Source organism: Aplidium turbinatum, chromosome 4, assembly GCF_918807975.1.
Source record: "Aplidium turbinatum chromosome 4, kaAplTurb1.1, whole genome shotgun sequence".
Classification (NCBI taxonomy): Eukaryota; Metazoa; Chordata; class Ascidiacea; order Aplousobranchia; family Polyclinidae; genus Aplidium; species Aplidium turbinatum.
The window spans coordinates 34,438,546-34,464,664 of record NC_137475.1 but is presented as its reverse complement, the minus strand read 5'-3'; the positions used below and the strand labels follow the sequence as shown (position 1 = coordinate 34,464,664).

General features: G+C 36.9%; 3 protein-coding genes across 3 annotated transcripts; all 3 read left to right on the top strand.

Moving 5' to 3' along the window:
- Positions 1–1,749: 1,749 nt before the first annotated feature.
- Positions 1,750–14,483, top strand: LOC145769096 (rRNA methyltransferase 1, mitochondrial-like). Its single transcript, XM_082580690.1, has 10 exons — positions 1,750–1,781; positions 3,082–3,229; positions 4,300–4,366; positions 5,651–5,750; positions 6,540–6,687; positions 7,165–7,361; positions 11,907–12,000; positions 12,317–12,509; positions 12,825–12,944; positions 13,127–14,483. The coding sequence occupies exons 1-10, from the start codon at positions 1,750–1,752 to the stop codon at positions 13,162–13,164; spliced, it is 1,137 nt and encodes a 378-aa protein (XP_082436816.1). The 3' UTR covers positions 13,165–14,483.
- Positions 14,484–14,487: 4 nt separating this feature from the next.
- LOC145768515 (uncharacterized) lies at positions 14,488–19,146 on the top strand. Its single transcript, XM_082580023.1, has 6 exons — positions 14,488–14,710; positions 15,193–15,275; positions 15,388–15,461; positions 15,704–15,881; positions 16,198–16,354; positions 17,649–19,146. The coding sequence occupies exons 1-6, from the start codon at positions 14,536–14,538 to the stop codon at positions 17,807–17,809; spliced, it is 828 nt and encodes a 275-aa protein (XP_082436149.1). The 5' UTR covers positions 14,488–14,535; the 3' UTR covers positions 17,810–19,146.
- Positions 19,147–19,196: 50 nt separating this feature from the next.
- LOC145768514 (bile acid-CoA:amino acid N-acyltransferase-like) lies at positions 19,197–25,432 on the top strand. Its single transcript, XM_082580022.1, has 5 exons — positions 19,197–19,303; positions 19,639–19,737; positions 22,839–22,939; positions 23,200–23,458; positions 24,282–25,432. The coding sequence occupies exons 1-5, from the start codon at positions 19,234–19,236 to the stop codon at positions 25,088–25,090; spliced, it is 1,338 nt and encodes a 445-aa protein (XP_082436148.1). The 5' UTR covers positions 19,197–19,233; the 3' UTR covers positions 25,091–25,432.
- Positions 25,433–26,119: the final 687 nt, after the last annotated feature.

The window sequence follows — 26,119 nt, the reverse complement described above, 5'->3', positions numbered from 1 at the left end:
CAGCTTTGTTTGCTTCAAATAAATAAGTGTAGTGTTGTCTTTTAGATATTCTTTTTATATGCACCAAGCGATTATTGTAAGCTTTATATTTCTTTATTTTCATGTCATCTTTGTGCTTATAGCACGCTCGATATAGTCTATTTTTTGTCTTTATGGATTTAAGAATTCCTTTTGTGATCCAGGGTTTGTTTTGCAATTTAACTTCTTTACGGGATAATTTCCTTACAGGTGCGTGTTTATTGAGTGTTTTTTGGAACGCATCTATGAATTCACAGAATTGTGTGTTGACGTTGTTTTTTGTGAAATCAAGGGAGTTCATAGCAACATGCATTTCAGATAAAAAGTTTTCATTGAGACCAGCAGAAACTACTGTAGATATTTAAAAAAAAAAATTGTTTTTAATAAAATAGTTAGGTAATTCAAATTGAAACCTACGTTTAAAAAAATGTTTCTCAGCCCTTTGATAAAAATCTCACAATCCATAACCGGCAATTGATTTTGTTGTGATAGTCAGTTACTGATTTCAACTGTTTCCCTTTCCTGAACAAAATTTAGTTTAATTGTTTCTTTTGACATGGTTCACCGAGTCGTGCAGTGACGCCAGGCCAAACGCAAAATCCTTTGCAGATAGGAGTTGGGCTTATTTTAATTTTTAACTTTCACTTTACATTGCAATTTGTATGTATGCGTAGCTAAACAGCAAAATCCGTCGTTTTCACAGTGATTCAAATCAATGTAAAACGGTTAATTTGCTAACTGGGAACTTGTTTATGCATATTGACAATTAGCCACTTTAACAAAACAAATAATGAAGAAAAGCTAAAAGTATGAGCTTTAGTTTTATTAGCCTAGCGTTCACATATTTGATGCATTTTAAAATAAAATTAGATTTATTATTATGATTTTCTAAAAAACAGCTTAGCTGCGGTGGGTTGTATTAATAAAAAAATTAAGAGTTCAAAATGTTCATGCTAAACTTTTTTCATCAGTGCTATTAAGTGGTATGATTGCATTGAAGTGTAGTATTACGGTACCGTATGTTATTAAAAAGCATACCTATAGCATTACACTGGTCAACAAAAAAAAAATTGTCTTCCTTGCATGGGCTTTGAGAACTGATTTATGGTAACTTCGGGGTGCTGAATCCGAATCTGGCCTCAGATTTATCCTATCACGTCAGGTTTGTGAGATATAATAACAGCAAATTGCTACTTTTGTCAAAAGTGGAAGATTTGGCCTTGCGTTTACCACCAACATATGCAATGCTATAACGAAAGGTTAGTGTTAGACAAGCCAAAACAGCTTAAATAAGGTTACTGAACAAGCATCGCCATAGGCCTGTTTAAATCTTTGTGGTTTCATGCAAAACATTGACGGGAGTGGGAGTCAGTTATACTTTTAGCCTCCCTTTTAGCTTGTTACTACCGCATGGTTAATAATGTTGCTTAGAAAACAAATTGGTATCAAAATTATAGTTGGTGGGTGTATTTCAGCTACTTACGGTATGTACTACATGGCCTGGATTTCTGGATATAATATAGCACAATGTGTATGTGCAATAAACGCAATGCCAAATCTTCCACTTTTGACAAAAGTAACAATATGCTGTTATCATATCTCCCAAACCTGACGTGGTACGATAAATCTGAGGTCAGATTCGGATTCAGCACCCCAAAATTACCCTAAATCCATTGAAAAACTCCATGCAAGAAAAGTTGTGTTGACCAGTGTTATTTTATGAAAAGCACTATGGCTATTTACAAGTGCTACAGACGAAATCGGTTAATCGAATCACCTATTTGCCAGACGTTTTGATACGATTATGCGATTGATTTGTTTAACCAATTTACTAAAAAAAGAGGTATATTCTGAATGGGCGTAATTGTTGGGAAGATGTCTGTGCTGACTAGGCTGCAACGCACATTACAACTGATGCTTCCTACAACTGTTTACAATTCTGGTTAAATTTAAAGAGTTTACTAGTTCTGTGTTACATAACACTATGCTGTATGTTCCAGCCAGCAAAACTGGTCCTTTTTACATTGATTTATGATCTGCAGACGTTGAAACAATGTAAAAAAGACCAGCTTTGCTGACTTGGCTGAACAGTGAGCAGGTATGATCAAAGCATTTTTCTGCAAACTGCGGCAATCGGACTTCTTTTAATCTCACCGATCTCTGTGACGTCACAACGCGAACTTTGACGTTTTTGATTCAAGCGTGCTATTTTTAGCTCGTACCACACCAGCTGTGTAGTTTTGAGTATGAAACGTGGCCTACGAAAATAGTAGTATGGCAGAAAAACACGGCTCACACTCATTGTTTTGAAATCGCAAAGTTTTTTTTGCAAGTCTTTTGCGCTGTCTGGTAAAATAATTAATTTGCAATGTTCTTCAACTGAACGAAACTGCACAAATGAAATTATGCACTGCATTTCACAACAGTAGGCTACTTTTTTTCAGCAATTTAAAAAAAATTCTCCAAAGTTTTCTGGTAAAAACTTTTGGACATGCTTTCCAACACTTCCCTCTAAAGCCGAAATAATTTGTCCATGTCCATTCCTTGGAAGGCCAGTCGCCGACGGATGACATCAAAAGCATTTAAACTTCTTTAGTGTGATTATTCCTTTTGTGTGCTCTTCTGTTTTAATGAAGCCCAGCTGTGCGAAAATTGGTTCTTTGTAGTGCGATGTCTACTGTCTAGCACATAAGATTATGGCCTGGGATTACAGACACTTGTCTTTGTTTTGAGCGCATGCCTCTGTCTCACCTTTGCTTCATTTCGCCTTTGAACATTGCAGACAATAATGCGAAGCAAAAAAGAGACATTCTTTTTTCGCTAACGGGTATAATGATACGATTAAATGAATGAAGTATGCAAACTAGAAGCAAATCCTGATGCTTTTATCCGACTTATTCTTTTAAGCGGTATGCGCTTAACCGATGTTTTTGCTTAACATCAGATTGGATTTGGTTTGGGATTTCAGGTTTTGATTCAAATAAACGATTGATACGTTTAAGCAGTATACTATTAACCGATTTCGTCTGTATTATCCTTTTCAAATTTTGTTTTATTTTTTAGACGCATGATGATCCACAAGCATAGGTTAAGTGCATGTTTGTTTTCCCATAGATTTTTTGCCAAAAATCTTGTAAGTGTTGTGCAAAGAAAATTGTATCCGACCAACAATTGTCAATATTTCAGTAAATCTGCTTTTTTTAATGCTAAGGTATGGTATAAGTATAATTTCAGCAAGCTCTTTGTGTGATTTTGTATCAGTAAATTACCAGCTTTCAATCAAAATAATTTATGTCCATGTCAACACAGGCGTAGAGTTTTAGAAATTACTGTGGGTGTAGTTATATCAGAATATCACATGCATAAACATCAATTGACAACCAACGAAAGAACTGAAAACAGCGAAACAAACTAACATGCAACAATTCAACCACAAAACGTATTTTTTTGAACTGATGTTTTTGCAATAAATTCTGCGATCAGCTTTTCTCTGTCGAGACGATCGACTTTTTCTTCGTGTATGGTAAGCGCACACACGTGGTTTAGCCTGGTTTAGGTCATATTTGACCTCAAATACGTCTGAGTGTGCTGAACGAACATTCGGTCTTGCAAGACGTGCATACTGCATAGTAAAGTCAAGTACAATCGTATGAGGATTGCCACATGCGGAAACATGATTGGTAAGGTGTCGTCTTCACGAAGTTTAACGACATTGTTGCGTTCTTCCAATGACAACACTGCACGGTTATTATTGGACCCTAAACCTCAGCCGTTGTTGTAGCATGCTGCGTAGGAAACGAACTACATTAGTGTGAATTTGAAACAGATATATTTTGAAGAATAAAATTTAAAAAAAATTTAAATACCAATAAGAGCAGGGGGTGCATTGCACCCCCCTACGCTACGCCTATGCATATCAATCATACTATGTTTTACATCATTATCATCTTTTGTCCATAAAGTTATACCGGTAGGATAGTAGCCTAATAACATTTGTGGCAATAACTATTTTCAATAGTTTAAAATCCTTTAGAGTTATATATATGTTTCTAATACACTAACACCTTGCTTTGTTGAGACAGGGCATGAGAAGGTCTCTTTTTTGGTTCAATTGTTCGGTATATAGGCTAATCATGAAAGAATTCTTTATTTGGACAATAGAGATAATATGCATACTGCATATTCCATAAGTAGCCTAATTGTAAAAACACTGTTGTGAGTTTAATTTTACTCAAACAATAAATCTGTTACTATTAATCACTTTATTTTTTTCATTTTTAGAAAAGCAACACAAGACATTTTATTAATCATTTATATCATGAAAAGAAAACCACAGCTGTCCATCAAAGTAAGTCAAAATGGGAAATAAATTTGCTTAATTAAGCATTGTAATGTTATCTTTTAGGGTCTGCTACTATTCGGTGAGTCCGATTCGGTGAGTCTGATTCGGTGAGTTCCTAACCTCTAACCCCTAACTCCTAACCCCTAACCCTAAAACGGCAATGATAATTAGGCTACGGTACCCGATAATTTAAAAAAAAAATTGAAAAAATCCCCCGTTAAAGGATCGGACTCACCAAATCGGACTCACCGAATCGGACTCACCGAATCAGACTCACCGAATCGGACTCACCGAAACGGGCCATTCCGATCTTTTATACTATCGTATGGTAATGCAATGCAAATTGTAGTCTTGCACAAAATAATACCTAACTGTTGCATATGAAACTGAAAGCCATATGTCTATGAATGAAATACACTTGCATGTTAGTATCACTATCCATGTCAAGCATGTTAATTGATTTTAGCTGCTTTTGTTAGACTTGTGATTAAAACTTAACTTTTTTACTGTATTCAAGCTTATGTCTTGTGTGTTGAAGATTTAGAATGATTAAACATGAAGATGAAGCCAATATCTGTGTCATTTTTTAGCTTGTCATTGAGCGGCTTGCTGAACAATTATATACCATTGATATGTGTCTAGTGTACTAACATTCTTTCCAATACTCTACCAGAGTTCTCGTTTCTCGGCCATGTAGCTGAGAATGAGATCTATGAGAAGCAGATGCCTAACATGTGGTTTCTTGAATGATAAAATAAGCCAAGAAGAAGGAACTTGTATATATCATACATTTTATCAGACTGCAATGCTGGTGACATGGAGCGTGAACTGGAGTTATCATGCTGGTCGGAATGATTTTGAATCACTGCATGTTCAATGTTCCTAGATTATAAATTTTTTTGCAAATTGTAAATACCAGTATTGTAATATGCTTTTTCGTGTTTTGCTAGTATTTGTGTGTTAAATGTGCTGGTATTGTGTTTGCAGAGAGCTGTGTAATTACCACAGCAATTTACCAACAAAATACCTGGATGTAAATAAATCCAATGACACTGGTGTTGACTGTTGAGTTGTGTTCTATAATTGAATTTAAATCGTGTTCCTGAGGTATTTTTTTGTAGAAAAAGCAGCTTTTTGAGTTCTCAAATGTAAAGTTGATTGTGAGAATTGCCATCGTAACTGAATTGCCATTGATTGAGTTTTTGTATGATTAGTAGCACTGCACAGTTTTGTCTACTTGATAAACGTTTAGGCACTTGGCTCTCATGAATTCTAATGAATGTTTTTCAGAACATAGAAAGGTTTATAAAGAAGATTCATACTCTGAGTACTTATATGGCCGATCGGTGTGTCAGATAGCTTTGGAAAGTTCTAAAAGACCAATTTTCAGGTAAGCTTACATCGCTGCTTCACCAGTGCTGTACATCAAGTACAAACAAAACTGGTTAATTGCAAAATGTTTAAATATATAAACTGTTTTATCGCATAAGATTTCTGTATCCCAAATGGGAGAATTTGGATTTGGACAATTACATGTAAAACCATAACCCATAAAATAAACTTAATAAATTAAAGTGGGCAATTATCCAGTCTTGTCTATGAAGAGTGCTGTAATCTAAATTCTGTTTATTGCATTAGTTATATCTTTATAAACAGTTAATATGATAGTATGTTTTTACACTTCAAAGTGGAAGCAGAATTTGTGGATGTTTAGTGATTTTTATATGTATTACTGGTATCGGAATGGCCCATTTCGGTGTGTTTGATTCTTATTCCTTATTCGGTGATCCTTATTCGGTGATTTCGGTGATCCGATCCTTATGCGGTGATTTTTTCAATTTTTTTTTTTAAATTATTGGGTACCGTAGCCTAATTATCATTGCCGTTTTAGGGTTAGAGGATAGGAACTCACCGAATCGGACTCACCGAATAATAGCAGACCCTACTGGTATAGCCTACTTGGGTACTTGCATTATAAATTACGTGATTTATTGTATGATACATCATGGAATATCAATGAAATCAGCTCTCCCAACTACAACATAAATGATACAGCAGACTATAAAGATATTTCTTGTTTAGCCTTGCCACTTATGCAGCATGTCTGATTTAAGGTACCTAGATGTAGACTCAATAATCACTTTTACTGGTATTTGATAACATATTGATATTGTTCCAGAGTGTTGGTTAATGCACGTTGGCAATTAGAAGAACCAAATGATGAAAGAGTCAGTTCAGTTTTAAACAATGCCGCTTTACGCAACATTCCTATCGAGTATAGACATCCTAATCTATTATTTACCATAACAGAAGGTCGGCCTCACCAGGTATTGGTCTAAAACTTGTTTTAGTAACCTTATTTTCAAATTGTTTTTGCTGGAGACCATGGAGCGAATATTTCTCTAGCATTATTCTTGTGTAAACCTTTTATTTTTGCTTAGTGGGCGTTAAAGTTTTTGCTTGTTGCAAAGGTTAAAATATGTTACATTTTGGACATAGTATGTGCCATATATAATATATTATATACATAATCTTTTTTGGATTCGGATTCTTTTTTAACAGAATTAGTGCTAATTGGAATGTAATTTATTTGAAATAAAGTGTTTATGTCATTCTTCCTTGGCTGTTGTGAAGTCAGTCATACTAACCGACAAAACATTGATAGCAGTTCACCTTATGGTAACCTCTGTTGTGGCATTTATCTTATGGTAGTCTTTTTTTCGGTCATCATAAAGGCAACTTAGGCATACCTGATGGCTGGAAGTGTTTGACAAATTTATCCAATTTAACACTGTCTTTCTCAGGGAATATGTCTGGCAGTTGGTCAGCTGCCAATCACATCCCTATCGAGGCATTCCTTTGATGATTTCCTTGCTGATTGTACAACGGATACTACACTTTGCGTGTTTCTTTGCGACATAAAAGACCCAATGAATGTTGGAGCTATTTTAAGAACTTGCCACTTTTTAGGAGTTAAAAAAGTTATCATGACAACCCAGTGGTAGGTTACGTACTTTTATGCCGAATACTCTCTACGCACAAGAGTGTTGACTGTTGAGACAACTCAGTTCTGTCTAAAGCTTATACTGCTAGTACAACAGGCTACAAGTGTGTTCACCTGTTCAAATTACTTCCTGCACTGCCCTTTGTGTAGTGGACCTAAAAATGTAATGTTACTAATTTGACCATTTTGCCTTTTTGTAAGATATATAGACAGCTGCAAACTATTTTTTTTTTAATATCTTTATGAAAAATAGAAATAGTTTATTTGTTATTTGTATAAATTAGTTACATGAAAAATAGAAATAAATTTTTAAAATACATAGTTTTAAAAATTGAATATCTATTATATTCAGTCAGACCATGCAGTCTACAAACATCAATATGCTTACTTTATTTCTTGAGAGAGGCATCTCGTGCACCTTGCTGGGGTCCACCTAGGTTTGTTTTAATGTGGCTTGCGGTAAACAAGCCGTTTGGCACTCTTGTAGTTGACGCACTGTGTGTGCCTGTAGTGATTATTGAGAAATCTACATTTTGCCGCATACGAAATGCCAGTAGAAAAAAAGATTAAACTTCTTTTGACAATTTAATCTTAATTCCGAAACAAAATTAAAGGATAGAGTTGATTGTTTTACGTATATACACATTTTTTCCAATAATAATCAAAAATAATCATAATCAAATCTTTTTTAATATTGCATTGAGGGTATGTCAGCCAGGTTTATTGTAGCCAAGTAAGCTATTGCATACTATTTGAATCATGTAAGATTTGTTTTCGTTGGACTATATTTGTTTAAATGAGAGAGTGCAAACTCGACGACTCCTCACGCCCACCCAGGGCTACGTTCTTTCACACCATCTCATTGGATGCACACTGTATGTTTTCGTTTTTTTTGTACGTTCTGTTTTGCACCCAAACAAAAATAAATGACGGACTTAGCCAAAGAAAGTTGTTATATACTGGGCCTGTAGGGGAGACCGGGGCAATATGAACCAAAAAAATTCGGGATGCTCTCATTTGCACCCTAATTGATGTAGAGTTATGAAATTTTCAGGTTGCATAGTCTTTAACATTATCTATAACATATCACAAGCACAATTCACTAACTTCTCCAAAATTTGAATTATTACAGTTTTTCATGAAAAAATGGCCTGGGGTATTATGAACCTTGCCGGGGCATTATGCACCAATATAAACAACTTTCCATAAAATGCTTCAAAGCAGTGATTATCAACCCGGAAATTAGTAGAGTGGGGTTAAGAAGATTTTTAGGAACTTTTTGCCTTTCAGGTCTGACTATTTGCATTATTTGAATAGGAAAAGCTGAAGTTGAGGTTCCAATGCAGTCAGCAAGTCTTCACTTGCATAGTAATCTACACAACTGGTCTCCTAACAACAATGGTTGTGTGGTTTGCATGCAAAAACTTAGCAATGGATTCAGACAAAAAACTCATGACCAACCACTGGTAAAGAAAGCTAGCACACAAAATTTATTTTTACATTTTTCAAAGACATGCAGATTATGAAATCACAACAGTTCACTTAGTCACATAGGTTAATGTTCGGTTTACTTAACCAGTTAACTTCATGTTCAGTGTTGATGTGGCATTCAAATCGGATTGAGCCAAATGTTCTGGTTGTCTGCTCTGTGTAGGTGGGATAAGGGAGAACCTGCTTGATTTGGCTAGTTTCTACATATTTCACATCACCAGATGGGGGCTTTTTGAAAGTGAATTTTCATGTTTGCGGTAGAAACCATCTGGTTCATAATACCCCGGCTAGAGTGTTCTTATTCAAGCTATTGCCTTACAAAACGAAATCAACATAAAGCTTAAAATCAGTTTGCCTCAGTATTTTATACATATAACCTATCCCTGAATAAAAATCTAGATTTCTAGAGTCCCTGTACTAAGCATGCCAGGCCTACCAAAATCATCATCATAATCCATCGTCGGTTTGTTCCCCACTAGTGGGGGTGGCCGATTGTTTCCGCGCAGCAATTGTCTTAATCCCTTTTCTCCATTTCACCCTGTCCCTTGCATCTTCCTCCTTCAGTCCGACTTTTTTAAACTCATCCTTCACTTGTTGTTTCCACGTTCTTCTTGGACGACCGCGTTTCCTCTTCCCATCCACCTTTAGATCTAGTGCCTTTCTAAGAAAACTTCCTTCCTCCCTCCTTATCACATGTCCATACCATCTTACTCCATTTGCCCTTGCCAGTTGGTCTATGGTCTCTCTCATCTCTAGCATATCCAACAATTCTTCAGTCCTTTTTTCCCTTCTCGTTTTCACCCCACACATTGCTCTCACCATTGACCTTTCCGTTCTTCTCAGGATTGCCAGTTCACTCTCTCTCAATACCCATGTCTCGCTACCATATAGCATTGCAGGCCGCACACAGCTCCGATATACTTTTCCTTTCATCCTTAGTGAAAATTTTCTGCCATGCAACATTTCCCCACATTCCCTGAACTTTGCCCAGCCCAATCTTGCCCTTGTTGTCACCGCTGCTTCACATCCACCACTTCCATTTATCCGATCACCCAGATAACAGAAGTCTGTCACTATTTCAATGCCATGGCAGAACTCATCATCATGGCCTTCCACTTCATTCCTTCCTTTACTGCATTTCCCACAAACAAAACACTTCGCCAATCTTGTTGCGGCTCTCTTGACATTAGCACATCTTGCATGTACCCACTTTCCACATTCCTTGCATTGCATTGAATTTCTCATCACTCTCTTGCCACATATTCCACAGGGATCTACTTTGCTCTCAACAACTGTTCCTTCTGCTCCACTCACCATCACTTTTGTTTTTTCAAGATTCACCTTCATACCCTTGGTTTCAAATGCTTCTTTCCATTTCTCAAACTTTCTCTCCATTCCCTCCATACTATTACTTGTCAAGACCAGGTCGTCTGCATACAAAATTTCACTCAATAAGCCCTCCCTCACTCCTTCAGTTACAACGAAGGAGTGAAGGAGTGAGGGAAAATGGAAAACTGAATTTACTTTTGACCTCTAAAACTACATTTTTCCAGTTCTACTGAGAACAAAGAAGTACTGACCAAAAGTGATGGTACCAAAAAAAGCATGGTGATCTTGTGACTAAAATATGCAAATGAGATCTTAGGATTTCCAATAGTTTTCCAGAAAATGGCCTGGTTCATAATACCCCGTGGTTCGTAATACCCCGGTCTCCCCTACTTCAAAACGACGTAAGGTAGCCTATTGAATATATCTTTTCCTGAGTGAGCAGTTCACTATGTTTGTGTACACTTATTCTATTTTATGTTTGCTGTGCGTAATCCTGCTCAGGCAACATGTTACCCCAGGAAGCCGTTGTATGAGGACACACGTCACGGCACAATGTTATATCTCAGCACAGCAGTGGCAAGTTGTCGTGTTTTCGCGCATTCTATGGCTAAATGTATATATTAATTATTATATACATTACAATCTCACCAATCACGCATTTGTCCAATTGAAAAGAGCCAGAAGTTTTTTTGTTGCGTTAAATATACACATTAGTTAATAGTTATGCTGTCCATGTCTAACCTAAACTTACGTTTCACTCAGGCAAGACTTCTCAGTAGGTTTGTTTTGTCTGACCAATTGATGACAGTTTGATATAAGTGATAAGGTTCTGGGACGTATGTATTGCTTTTTCCGCTGGCATGTTGATCTTACGTGTGGTTGTTTGTGCACGATTTCTAGTCGCTTTTGATAGTATTGGAAGGATTTCATCAAACCAAATGAACAGTTGAACAGTGAACACCACTCTTGCATTAAAGTCAAGTTAACACTTTACTACAGCTTCAAAATTTGCTAGTTTTTTTTGTCCATAAACAGATGAAACCAAGCAACCACACGGCATTTAACATAATATATTAAACTGAACATAAACTATAAACTACGAACGTTTTCGGCCATAACATGTGTATGGCCGAAAACGTTCGTAGATAGTTTATGTTTAGTTTAATATATTATATTAAATGCCGTGTGGTTGCTTGGTTTCATCTGTTTATGGTTGAAGAAAGTCACCTCTTTACCAAAATAGTTTTTTTGTTGTAAAACAATACGTTAATGTGGTTTTTTTAAATCAAACGAGAAGTGATTTTGATTTTAAGTACCGATATATCCAGCTGTGAAGTTAAAGTGCAAATATGTGTAACTGTAAAGTTAAGGTCAAGATACTTATAGCACTAAATTATTGTAAAAAAAAGCTAACGCCTTTGCAAACAACTTTAACATTTTAGGCAAATGTCGTTTGTGTTAAACTTTATCAAAAAATAAAATTCGTACAGCGACGTTTGCAGCCCTGATCATGGACTGTGCCAAACCAATGCACCTTGAGGTGTAAAGAGGAAGACTTCGCTCTTGACAGACATACAGGCCACACCCTCAACATGAGGATTAATTCATGGCCTGCATAATCAAAATTGGTTGATGATGTAAATGTATGCCATGTATATACGATTTTTTGGGGACAATAGCGCAAGTTAACGCATTTTCATGATTGTATATTTTTATTATCAGTTCACCTATAACTGCGACTGCAAGTAAAGCAAGTAGTGGAGCTGCCGAAGTTATTCCACTGTATACTGCTGAAGAACCACTTGATTTTTTCCAGGTATTTCACAAGCTGTGTTACATTGTGTCCTTTTATTTCTTTCCAATGTTGCTATCACAGTTTCTCAATGCTTCTCAGCAGGCCAGTACCATTTAAAAATGACTTGTTTGAGGTTTTCTGATCTGAAGCCTCAGGTACCGCTGATATTTCTTGGTTACTTTTTCAATGGCATAGCACTAAGCACATTTTGAAATGAATCGTATGTTTTTTTTGCAATTGTTACAATTCCATGAACAGTGCTTCTCCAACCCGGCAATTATTTGTTTATTAACACTTTTTATTTATTTTCTGAAAATTTCAACTTTTCTCCAATCAGCGTCTTGCTAATTCTGGTTGGGACATCATCGGAACCGAGGCCACCTTAGATGATGACGAAGAATTCTTCATAAATACTTTGAATGACGATTTTGTGAGGAACGACGTCATGGAAAATTTCAAGAAACCGAATAGCCTCAATGCTTTGGATGTTTCCAAAATCGAAATTGAAAAACCTTCCTTGTTGGTTTTGGGTATGTACTATACCAAATGAGTTTACTCCCAAACCGAAGATTCATATCGTCGGCTCCAGCTCGTGTCCGAGCATTAGTTTGGTTCTAATTGAGACAAAGGCCATTCGCTTGTATGCTTGTTTACGTTTAGGGTGGTTGTGCCTACGCTACGCGAGGGCAACGCACTCACTCTAGGCTAGTTCACTTGGCTATTCAACGTCTGCAGACGTTGAATCAAAGTAAAAATGACGAATTTTGTTGTCTGGGGCAGCGCTTTCAGCGTGTTAGAGATGAGACGTTTGTCTGACTAAAGGAATATCACATCATATGTTTTAGGTTCTGAGGGGTCTGGTATCCCACCTCATCTCAAAGATGTTTGCAACAAACTGGTCACAATTAAAAACAACAACAGCAGCACGTCTAGTACACCTTGCCTAAACGTATCGGCAGCTGCAGGTGTGTGATTACTATTTTCATTGTGTTTTTTATTTATTTATATAGGCTATTGTATTTATTTGTAGTTTTTTGAAGTTTATTATTGGTTTGTTTATTTTTTTTGTGGTTAATTGTTTGTTTAGTATTTTCATGTTCTCATTTTGCGTGTCCTGCGTTATCATTTTGCGACGTTTTTCTTTCAGCTATAATACTTCACCATTTGGTCACGAAGCAAAGATGATCGAAACTCGAAAGCTTTTCATGGACTTCAACCAGGAAAAGTTTCAGATCGAACGTATTGGCATTTAGCATAATCCATGTTTATATTTAATACAGACATATATTTTGGGCAATGGTTTCGCAAACGTTAATTTTTGATATAGTTTTATTGTACTTTTGTATTTTCGCCAAAGTTTGTCATCGTTTCTAGCAAAGTTAATATTTTTTAAGTTGATTTAACATTTGCAGACGTTGAAGCAACGTAAAAAGAACGAATTTGCTTCGTGAGAATTGGCAGTCATAGTACTTTCAATGATGATGTTATCACTACAGATCATGTTCAAATATGAGCTGGTTGGACTTTTTAATGGACAAAGTGTTTAAAGATTTATCGTATAAAAAATACTATTTATTCCAGTCTTTTCATACCAGTGGCTTGATCATTTATCTTCATCTCTAACCTGTCTGATCAATTGCCACCGTTTAGTTACCTACTTCGTGCATCAAACTGCTGTATTCCACTACGTAAAGTTGTACTTTTAAAGTAAAAAAGTCCAATGAACTGAAAAATATTCTGCACGTTTAATGCGTCCCTTCACTGCAAAATTACGACAGAAATCGTGTAGACTTTTTAATTACGAAATAGAAGGGTGTTGTGTGATGTATAAATTGACTTTTTAACATATTAGCTTGAGGTTTATTCTCTGTGAGCATAGCTGCAAAATTACTAGATGTCATGTTTTGTTGCCAGTCACACCAGTTCGCGACGTTGTCTTTTTTTTTTAACTTCACCTTAAATTCACTTTATGTTGTACGAGTAATAATATCTGTTCTTGTATTGCACCAGTTCTTATTGAACTCTTTTTGGCACCTCGTAGAGAGAGAGGGAAAACGTACTTGTATAATGTACATGTACAACTTCCAATTATTGTACTCTTAGCGTCTGCAGATTTTATTGTGTGCTGTTTTGTCTTACGGTCCTTCAAAATTAGAAACACCGTATGTAATGATGCATGTTTTAGTGGAATGTTTTTTGCACAGCCTTTTTTATACAAGTTGCATTCTAGAAAATAATCCGGCATACTGGACTGCGCCAGCTAACCACGTTGACTATTGCCGTTTTTGCTTTGTATTGTTTGCCTTGCTGTTTCCTGTCAGCGTAATGCTGACCTATCAAACTTGGGTTTTTCACTGATCAACCCAATTTTAAGTGTGTTTTTTGTACCATTCATTGGTTATTATCTACACTGAGTGCAGTTACCTTAGAGCGAAATAGTACACACTGTCTTTTGGTATCTTGCCTGTTTGATGTTATAATCATGTCTTGCCTTTTGTGTTCAGGTATCACGGGCAGTATTTAAGCAAAAGTGAAGTCGTTAATTGCGGTTTAAGCATGGCTGATAATCTTCTGTTGTTGCAAAGAAGCAGTGATTGTGCTGTCAAAGTGCATTTGTATGGAGCCACTGTGACGTCATGGTTTTGCTCGGGGATTGAGCGCTTGTTTTTAAGTTCTACTTCAAAAATGGATGGATCGAAGGCTATACGAGGAGGAATACCAGTTGTATTTCGTATGTATTACTCACTTATTGAAACATGTTGCCATTAAAAAAACGATATATTTTGAACAAAATTTATGTACAATTAACCTTAACAATGGATTGACTGCTTTTTTCATTTGAGAAAATGTCTTAGTTTTGCTTACTTCCAATAGCATTAAATCACAGATCCATGTCCGGTCACCAAGATTGGCGGTTGGTTATGTAACTGTTTGTAGCATAATGTATTGTTTGTAATTGTCGTGATTAAGACTTCAATAAGCAACGCTTACTTTTGCCATGTTTTTGTTTACACTCTTTACACAGAGAGAATGTGAACTTAAATAGATTAGTGGAGCTAGCTTGTAAATTATTGCAAAGTCGCAGTTTCTTGCCATGTGTCTTTAGTTTTATTTTTAAAAACCTTCGCAACCGTTGCTCAACAAGTGAGAGTGTTTTGTGAAACAGAAATCTATTTTTCTATAAAAAAGTCATGAGCTTCTAACTATTTGCAGCAAACTTTGGACCATGGGCAAATGGGCCACAGCACGGATTTGCGAGAATTTCTTGGTGGAAAGTGTCAAAACAGCCTGAAAAAGTGAGTTTTCTTTCATGTGAGGAACGCAAAGTTCTTGTTTCGATAACACCTTTCGCACATGCTCCAATCAGCTTGTTTCTGTTGTATTTACTTTGTCTCATGCGCTTTGCAGATGGCTAATGGTGACGTAATAGCCGAGCTGGAGTTGTCGGATAATGCCGCTACTCGAAAAATGTGGGACTTCGGGTAATTTTATTATTTATTTATTTTTCTGAAACCTGTACTTATCAAGAAATGTTCTCTGCAAATCGCCGAGTCATTTTTCTAACATTTGCAAGTAATATTTGCCACGATTATGTCACAACTTCATTATGGTGCCGCAAAGACCATTTTCAGCAAATTTTTTGTCTAATGAAATTTTTTTGAAACAAAAATGTTGTGACATTATCTTTCGTATTTTGTAGCGTGTAATGCCATTTTTCTTACAGCTTTACATTGCTTTACAAATTGACCCTTGAAGAAAAGTCTTTGACAACGGAATTGCGTGTCAGGAATACCGGTGGTTCCCCATTTGATTTCACCACGTTATTACACACTTACATCAAAGTACCTGACATCAGCAAAACGTCTGTCACAGGTTTCGAAAACTGCGTTTTCACTGATAAGGTACATAGCTTGTATGTTGGCTTGACAGTAGTTTGTAAAGTTTGAGCACACACTTGATTTTGTTGAAAACTGCTGTTCTCAAAGGGTTATGCCGGAAACTTTACAATTACTTAGTTGACTTTATGAAGCACATTCGTGTAGTTTTGTTGTTACATCACTTAGTTTTCACCGTTAAACACCCAGTGAAACACCCAGGTCGTCTAGTTTGGTGACGTTGACGTTTCTTCGTTGTTTACGTTCGAGTTTGCGTCATCGCTCACGTTCACGCTTTTACGTAGGATACTTTCACAGCATGTTTCTTGATTTCTATGAACAGGTTGCGGGCACTGAAAATAACAAAGAAACCCGCGCAAATGTTACCATTGATTGCAACGTCGACAGAGTTTATAAGATGGCTGGAAATCAAAGCGGTCATGAGATTACTACGCCCGAAGCAAAGGTTCACATACAGAAAACAAACATGCCTGATACCGGTATGTATTATTACGTCATTATCCACTGCCGTTTAATCATATTTTTTGTCATTAACGCGACATACATTATATATATGATTCGATATATTATGTACTAACAGAATAGATATGATGTATAATAATGATAATTTATTTTACATCAGTTGGGTGCAAAATAGCGTCAATATAATTTATGCGATATGTAATTATATTATGGTATACGATATTAAGCATATATAATATATATCATTCGGAATAAAATATAATCGATGAAGAGAAAGTATAATACCAGCTACAATGTTCGATATGCTAGCACGCTCACTAACAGAATAATATGTTAAAACCGTGTAAGGTTAAAACGTGCCTGAATAGTTGTTTGGGTAGTAGAGTGAAAGTTGGCTACATATCTGTATCGCGACTGTAGATTAACCAAGTACTGTACCTTTAAAGAATATCGTAATACTTCATATAATACTGATCATAATGTGCTATATAATATATGTACCGTAATGAAAGAAATGACAGGAATAAAAAAAATAAACAAACTAATAAAAGAAACTAAGACAAGCAACTAATGATTTAACTGTGAACATGGTCACCACTGGGACCGAACAGTTCTTATCGTTGGTGCCGCTTGAAGTCGGGTGGTTCATTGGTGCCATTTGCTGAGCATGCGACCACACTTCTGACTGAGCTCAGTTAAAACTGCAGCAAACTAATTTATACAGCAGCTATAATTTAACACTTTCTTTGCAGTTCTTTGTTATAATAAATACAAACAGTTGTTGAAAAATGTATGAAACGATCGAAAATAGCATAAAAAACAAAACAAAAAAAAACGAGTAAAAAAAACCAAAAAAACGTAGAAACGATTAAAAAAACAACGACTAAAAAAAGGTTTTTAATCATCCGACTTACTAATCACGAGGAAAAGTTGGAATCTTAATTTCGCGATCATTTTGCTTAATTTTTGACAATCGACCTTTGAACATAACCCATGTATATTGTATAATTAGAAATTATATCTTAACTATGTCATTGTACTTTAAGGTCACCAAGACCATAGGTCATCCTGCGTATAGCTTGCAAGTATGATATAAATTTGAAATTCAATAGCCTATTTACCTTTGGTTGGTCCATGCATGTAATGTAAACAACGCACAGCTCGCTAAAACCATATTTTAAAAAAATCGAACACCTATCCCTAGATTTTTAGTTACAGTTTAAGTATGATGCCGCACCGACACTAGCAGCTTAATAATTAACTAATGCCATGAAAGCTTTACTCAGCAATTTTCCTTTCTTGTCTCGACAGTGTTGTGGAACCCATGGCAAGAAAAAGCAGCAGCTATGTCGGATTTTAATGACAACGGATACACGAGCATGGTTTGTGTAGAGGCAGGATACGTGTCTGAGAGGAAAGTCTTGCAGCCTGCTGAAGATTTTGTTTGCTCGCAAAAATTGACTGTCGTGTGAAAGTTCGGTTTTAGTGTCATTCGGGATAGAAGAAGTAGAGAATGTTATTCACCTGTAGTCAGTGTTCACATTCTAGACGTCAGCACGTGAACACTTAAGGTTTTCTGATTCGTTGTCTTCAGACATAAATCAAAGTACTGTTTTCACTAGAATCACATAGCGTACTTGCGTGACTGTTAGCCACCTGCGATTTTTCGCATGAGACAGTTAACTTTTAAGTGTATTTGAAGGCAATAATCTGTTTTGAAATCACACGTTTGTTTATAAGAAAATAAGTTGTGCACTAAAAAGCTTCTCATTCACTTATGTTTATCCCCGAAAGTATTTGATTGGATAACTCTTTGCTGCTTGTAATATGTTATGAAGCTGACTTGCCATATACGTCATTACAACTTTTGATATGCTTACTTTCCATTTTTTAACCCCGAAACCACTGCCCTGGTTGCAACTTTGTTTCTTGCAACAGCATGCTGTGTAAATGGGCAAATACAAAAATTTAGTTTTATTTTTTGTCGATTGAAGCTCACGATTTGGCATACTGGGTGATTGGGTGCACAGTTCCATTTTATTTAAATGTAAAAGAATTTCTTATTTACTTAACCGCGTCACGACAAACCCAGCTCTTTACCACACAACGATTAACATTTTCATGCTATGCATTTGTATCTCTGAAATGTACTTGTATAATTGCAAATTATGCATTGTTTATCAGTGGCATTGTGTCTTGAACAAATATTGTGGTCATCTTTTCTTCATCCTCAAGCCAAGTAGCAGGCTTACAAACTTGATTTGATGTAGCTCTTTTCCAGCAATGCATCTGTAATTGTGTATCAAGCGTACTGTATTGTGAGCAAGCTAATGTTATACATGGATGGTTGTCTAAATCCATATGTACAGTACATAACTTTGTTGTTTTGTTTAATTGCTTCTGCCAGATATATGCAGTAAAGTTGTAGTAATTTGTATGAATGAATCTTTGCATTTTAAAAATTCATGTAACTGTCAGACATACAGACTGGCTATAAGATGTCACGTTATGTTGTACTGTATTTCCGCAAGTGAATGAAGAAGTTGCTTGTATTTTATATATGTGGTAATTACCTAGTAATTATATAACGATTGGCTACTACTACGCGATTTTCACAGTTTCTCTATGCATTATCTCATTTTACTGGCGTTACGTTGTTAGTTTTTTTGCTGTGTCATGTTTAAGGGCTGCCAGAGTTTTCAAATTTTATTTTTCATGCTAAGCATCAATTAGAGCGGCCTATGTAGATCCTACTGTAAAATGTCATAGAGCTTTTAATTTCAAAATTACAATATGCAGAGCAAGATCACTTCTGATGTATTATTATGCAGAACATTTCAAAACAGCTTTTTCTTTTTTAGAATTCTTGTTAAAATAGGCCGTGAGTAGTAAAATAATGAACCCTGTGTTTACGGTTTCCTCTGAGGACACTATGTTTGATCAACCTGTTGCTATATCTTTACAAGGTGAGTAGACATCACAGAATGCTGGTTTGTGTTCAGAGTGACTTGCAAACTTCGTAATCTGCACTTAGTCGCGCTAAAAATGCACACTAAAAATCCTCTTGCTTAACATTCAGCGACCCACTAACCTAGGCAAGACTTTTGTTGTTCTTCACTGGGTCTTGATACGAAGTTAATGTCGGATCTACAAGACATGCTGGTTTTGCCATTAGTGGTAGCAAGCTTGGCAAGATCAGTCGAAAAGAGTATTTTTGTGTTGCATGCTTTACTCGCATTTCTAAAGACCATCATGACCAACCACTAACCTATAACATGGGAATGAACTGAATTTTGTTTAGGTTTAGAAAGGAAACAGTTGGTGACTTTACATTCATTTACTACAATAGACAATGGAAACTTGTTTGAAGGTGTTGCCCAATACTTGAGCGACGACAGAGGTAGGCTACTATAACTGAATCAAGCTAATTAAAAATAGTGTAAATATTGAACCCACAAGATGAAACTCTTCGGCTTTCGGGGTGTGCGCTTGAGCAAAGCATTTTTGTGGATTGGTTTTGAATCTTTATCCTCCGACTGACAAAGCCTTGATTGGTTATTCCTGGTAGTTTTATAGAGGCTCCTGACACAGGGCCGGTTACCGAGATTGGCAGAGTGAAGTTTTCCGATTGTTGAAGTGTTGTTGCCTGGGAATTATTCCATTCACTAGGTGCCGCTGAATGGAGAGCAGTCCTGAAAATGCGTTGCTCAAGCGCACACACCGAGAGTCGAACTTGCGCCGCGTGATCTTGAGCCGGGCGCGTAACCACTGAGCTAACGTGGCGGACTTTATAGGCGATTTTAAGGGCTGCTCTCCATTCAGAGGCATCTAGTGGATGGTATATTTCACAGACAACAACGCCTCGACAATCGGAAACTTCACTCTTCCAATTTCGAAACCGGACTTGCATCATTGGTTTAAATTGAAGCCCCCAACAAGTATGCGAAACTGTCAGGAATAACCTTTCAGACGCTTTCTAATCCGAGAATAAAGATTCAAAACCAATCAATTAGCGAAATTTTGTTAAAGCCACACCGGAAGCGTATTTGTAACTTTCAGGTCGCTGCAGCAGATGAGGTTTATATACCAACCAGAAGGCAAGATTTAAATCAGCTAATATAGATAGAAAGTAGGCTATATGGGAAAGTTTCGCCGTCGGCAGCTTCACCTAGCGATGTTACGGAAGTACATATTTCGATGAAGTGGGTTCGTTTCCCACCCATGCCGTTACTATTTTCTTTAATTTATCAAACAAAGCAAGAATCCACTCTGGCTGAGAGCTAGAAGCTTCACAAAGACTGCAATCAGCTGGTTCAAAAGGAAAATTGTTCAATGTTAAAGTGTCGACAGGTCAAAACGCCCCATCTGCTACAGCGACCTACAGATTACAAATACGCATATCGAAATCTGACCAAAATGCGGTTGTATGATCGTAATTAGTGTGTTAATTAAGGGCAAGGATCTTTTAGAGACTTTTAGTTAATACTTTTAGAAATATGGTTGCCCAAATCTAAAAGGGTGAACCTTAGCGACGTCGTTTGCCAAAGTTTTCTTGGTTTATTACTGACTCTGAAACAACCCAGCTCTGAAAAAGGAAGTCATTAATTGATTGGTTGATTGAATCTTTATCTTCGGACTGGGAAAGCTTCTTGCAGAGCTTAATCCTGGCAGTTTCGCATACTTGTAGAAGCTTTAAACCACTGACGCAGGCCCGGTCACCGAGATCGACAGAGTGAAGTTTCCGATTGTTGCCGGGGAATTATTCCATTCGTTGGATGCCGCTGAATGGAGAGCAGTCCTTATCGTGCGTTGCTCAAACGCATCTGGGTAAATGTCGCCACACGGCCAAGAAAGGAGGTCTCTTGCAAAAATGTGAATTTTTTTGAAAGCGTGTCGAGGTCTTGAAACTTCCTGGCTACGAGTCTATTTTTGCATGAATATTTTTTTCAGTCACCATAGTTGCTGAAAGTCTTAATAGCTGTCAGTAACCTGGTTGATTGAGGGAATCCTTATCCTCAAACTGAGAAAGCTTCTTTAGCAACTTGGTCTCAGAAGTTTCACATAGGCTACCTGTAGACATATTGAACCACTGATGCACTTCCGGTCACCGACGGAGTGAAGTTTTTGCTTGTTGAAGTGTTGACTGTAAATTACTTCATCCACAACAGCTGCTTGGAAAGCGGTTTTTGAAGTGCTTTACTTTTTGCTTACCCGGAGAGTCGAACCGTCATTTCTTGATCTTGCTGTTACTTTTGTTCACGAAATCTGGCGCTTGACCGACTGCGCTATCCGGGCAGACGACTGGTTTCTGGTTAATGAAGGAGCGTTGCTTGATATGCTATAGCTACTTTCAAAGAGTTAATTTTTACTTCAGTTCACTTCAGTTTGTTTGAATCTAGATCTAAGTAGATCAGCCTACTGTGGTAGGCTAAAATTTATTATTCTGAAGCTGCTTAATTTGTAACCAGCAGTTGCCTACGCTATTTTGAGTCACAGTAATTTACGGAGCACGATAGCCAGTCGCTGAGTGGACGTGTTTAAGATAAATTGTAGGTCCGATAACTGAAAGCTCGGAAACAAAAGGAAACAATAACGAAATTGAACCTAACGGCTGAAACAACCTTTTCAGCCGTTATGCAAGTCATTGGCGTAGAGTAAATTGGAACAGACCGAGCTACCGCTCCATACATTTTAGGGTTACGTAATTTGAAATTCAATGAAGCCCCGAATTCAAAGTACATGAGATTATTTAAGCATCGGTTGCCGGTCTGGGAAGCTTTGCAATTGTTGCATGAGAAGCACAGCAAGGTCAACCTATATGATTACACTGAAGCTCGCAGACGAAATGGTCAGTTTATGCGACCTGGTTCGGCAGGATGTTAGCTCGTAGCATTGAGAAATCACACTGGAAGCTAGATAAATGAAGGTGGGTAGAGAATCTCAGCATAAACGCCTGAATCGAAAACGCAAAGCAAACTTTTTCAGACAGAAGGCAAAGAGGTTTAATGAGTTGTACGAGGCTTTGTACGGCGTCGTAAATAGTCTATACTCTATACATAGGTTTGTTTCAAAAGTGATTTTGAAGGTGAGAGGGGTGAAAGTTTCTAAACAATCATAGGCTACCAGAGGGAAGTCTCAGATATCTTGTTTTATCAGAAGTTCAGGGCTAAAGTTGAATTCAACGTTTTTGCCGAATAAGCCCCCACCCCTACCCCTAGGGTAAACTTGGCTACAGAACTCTTGAATTCATAAACTAAGAATCCTATGGTAGAGCTACGCCATAGCCTGTTCTACTACTACCCAAAGAAGCAGAATAAAAATAACACGATTTATCAGTTAGAAAAGCTTGTAGATTGAATGGAGGCAAGCATCAAAACTTTCAACTGCAAACTGATTCTTTTAACTCTAATAAGTTGACTCCGATTCCGACCACGACAGCAGTTTTTGATACGTCATCAGTGAGTTAGCAGTTCTTGTCTCACTGATCTACGTTTATTTCAGGTTATGTAGATTTACAACATGACAAGTCAGTGAGCGGATCTTACACTGGAATTGAGCCCATGGGTTTATTTTGGGCAATGAAACCTTCTATGTTGAATAAAGTACGTTGTAGTATAAGTTTGCTTTCAACTTTTGCGTATACGATAATATGGTGAGAATAATCTAGGCTGTATGCTACTGTATGGGGGGGGGTCTACTGCGGCAGTTGGCCCAATATTACCTCCAAATCCCAATCAACAAATACATTGATCTCTCAATTTTCGATTTTGCTATACTTTAATCCTCTTGACATAAACCAGAAGTTACGCTATTGTCTGTCTTGAATGCTACTAAGTTGATGCTTAGCACATTCCATTTCAAGAAACCACACGCGCGATTGATGAAAATCGACGTCACGACACCACTGGTGGTGACCTTGCGAATGTACGATGGTTCCGTTGCATCAATGGATGAAATTGAAACGCTGAGAAAGAAAAACGACCTCGATCAACATGAACTTGCATCAGTCAGTTTAAATCGCTGGATGATGTCACCAGGAACTAAAAGGATAGTAATGACGTTGCAAAACGATGGTATATATAGAACACTTTTCCTGCCTCCTGGAGATGGACCATTTCCAGGTATTTGTTGTTTTGATCCAAAAACGAATTTCTGTCAACCAACTTTGCGCTTCTTTAACGAGGTGAAAACTCAACAGAAGAGTTACAAGCTTGAAACTTTACCGTCACATCTTAATATTTCTAGATTTTCGTACGTTTACTTTTCCAAATGCAATGACAATGTTGTTAAAAATGGATAAATAAATTCATGTTTTTGACGAATTGACACCAAGCGATTAATCACTATTTACACACATCAAATAAGTATCTTTACATAAGGTGTAGTACTATACAGTATATTGAATTGATTGGTCTTTGCTTGAATGCTTTTGTATATGTATTTTTAAATTGTCTCCTGATGGCTCGGCATGGAAACATACCAGAGCTGAGGAGCCAGTTTAATGACGAGTTGGCTTCTTAGCAGTCAGACACTTTTAAAAGCTCCCTGACCTTCTTTAGAATGAGAAATAGACGAATATAGAAAGCAGAACAAATTATTTTGCAGTTGTCCACCATTTTTTTGCTTTCCGTATTGTAGCCTAACTGCTTCTTGACACACAGTTAGACATAAAACTTTTCAAATAGCCGACGTTTTAAGATTGGCGAAGGTATTTAACATGCTTGAAATTTGTATTTGATATAATGACCAACAATAGAAACGATGTTCCAGCTCCATAAGAAAAGTTAAAACATGACTTACCACCTGGCTCCAGCTCTTCAACCATTTTTAGTCTACAATTAAATTCAATGTCTTCGTTTGAATGAACTTTTCACAATAAGTTAGTCAAGGGTGTACAATCTGTACATTTTTGAACAAATACATTTAACGCTTGACAATTTGCAGGAGTCGTGACTTTATTTGGAAGTTTTCCTGGAACACTGGAATACAAAGCAGCATTGTTGGCTTCTCATGGCTTTGCAGCTCTTGCTTTGTCTTTTCGTGGTTTACCAGGGTTGCCACAAGCTAACATAAATAGTGAATTCAAGCTGGAATATTTTGAAAAAGCTGTGAACCTAATGTCCCAACACGAAAACGTCGATGGCAGATCTGGAATCGGGGTGATTGGGCTTTCGTTGAGTTCATTTATAGTACTGGCAATGGGAGCACATTTGAAAAATGTGAGATGTGTCATTTGGATTAATGGCTTTGTTTATCCAATGTTTGGTCAACTGACGTATGGTGATAGCTGTTATAGTGAAATTAATTTTATTTCAAATCAGTATGACGCCAATCAAACCGTTTCAATGCATGTGCATATCCGACATTTGTATCCATTTCATCCTGATCCTTTTCATCCTGACATCGATAAAAGTAGAATAAAGTTCTACGACCGACATGATGTGAATTACATGTTTATCAGTGGATTGAGTGACAACAGTGTGCCATCAGAACATCACATCAATCAAGCAGAAAAGTTGCTGAAAGCGTCTAAACATCCGAATTATCAACTTCTTCGGTACCCAGGTGCTGGACACTTAATTGAGCCATCATTTGGGATTCATCATGCAATAACTGCAAGTAAGCAATATGATGTTTACTTAGATTGGGGTGGTAAATCATATGCTCACTGCAAGGCCCAAGAAGATTCATGGCCAAAACAAATACAGTTTTTAAAATCTAATTTATTGCCGAGAGCTGAGTCAAAGCTGTAGACTCGAAGAGTCTTGGTCGTAGTGATTGATGGATGCTTTTGTTTCCACCATGGGCCTAATTTGTTCAGTAAATGAGGGTTAGCAGTTGGTTCATTGAAGGTATTACACAAAATATCAAATCAAGGTATAATTTCAAATTGTTTTAAATGATTGCAATACATGTGTTATATGTAGTTAACGATTTTTATATGCAACAATTCAACGTGAACTTACGCTTAATTGGTCGTTGCTTTTGAATTGAAAAGATTTGGTGCTGTCTAAAATAAGTGACAGTTTACTGTATATTGTGCTTTATTACTTTGGACGCGGTAAATAGTTGATTGATTCCGGTGAAGACATTTTCATTGTCTTGTCCATGTTTTGGAGCGAAAAATATTATTTGTCTAAATGTTGATATGATAGCTAAATATTGTAGTGGTCTATGTTGTATTATTTTATTTCTCTCCGTAGTCTCACCTCCCACTGTAAAAAAGATGCAACTGGTGCCTAACAATATTTCTTGCAGAGCTTGTATTTCATGCATCCTTTATCCTTGTATGCAACTACATGTTCTAATTTCCATCTCTTTCTCAGCACTTGATGTGCATTCTCAGTTGTTCAAAATAAACGTTGTTCTTGCATGAATTTTACAAGTAAACTCACATATTATCACATACGTTTTATTCGCAAGTTTTCAAGTGTCACTGTAAGTGAGTGAGCTCTGCAGATGAATGTAACTAAGGCAAGAATAGCTGTAAGCACCGTGTTTTGGTTGTTTCTCTCTGATTTTGTTACAATCAACAGTAAACCAAGTTGTTTTGTTGGGACGTTTCATATCCACGTACTTGCCAAATCGACTGAAATTGTTTAATTGCATCACCAAGTTTCTTACTCTAGCCAAGTATCGCTCCTTCGTTTTCAGTTATAGGCTACCCATTTTCTGTTGCCTTTAAAAATGGTGCTGTATCAACTTAGTTTGGTGTGCTCCTTGCAAGCAATTCTCAGATTCTCAAAACTAATCTACACGTGGGCTGTGTTGTAAGTATATCA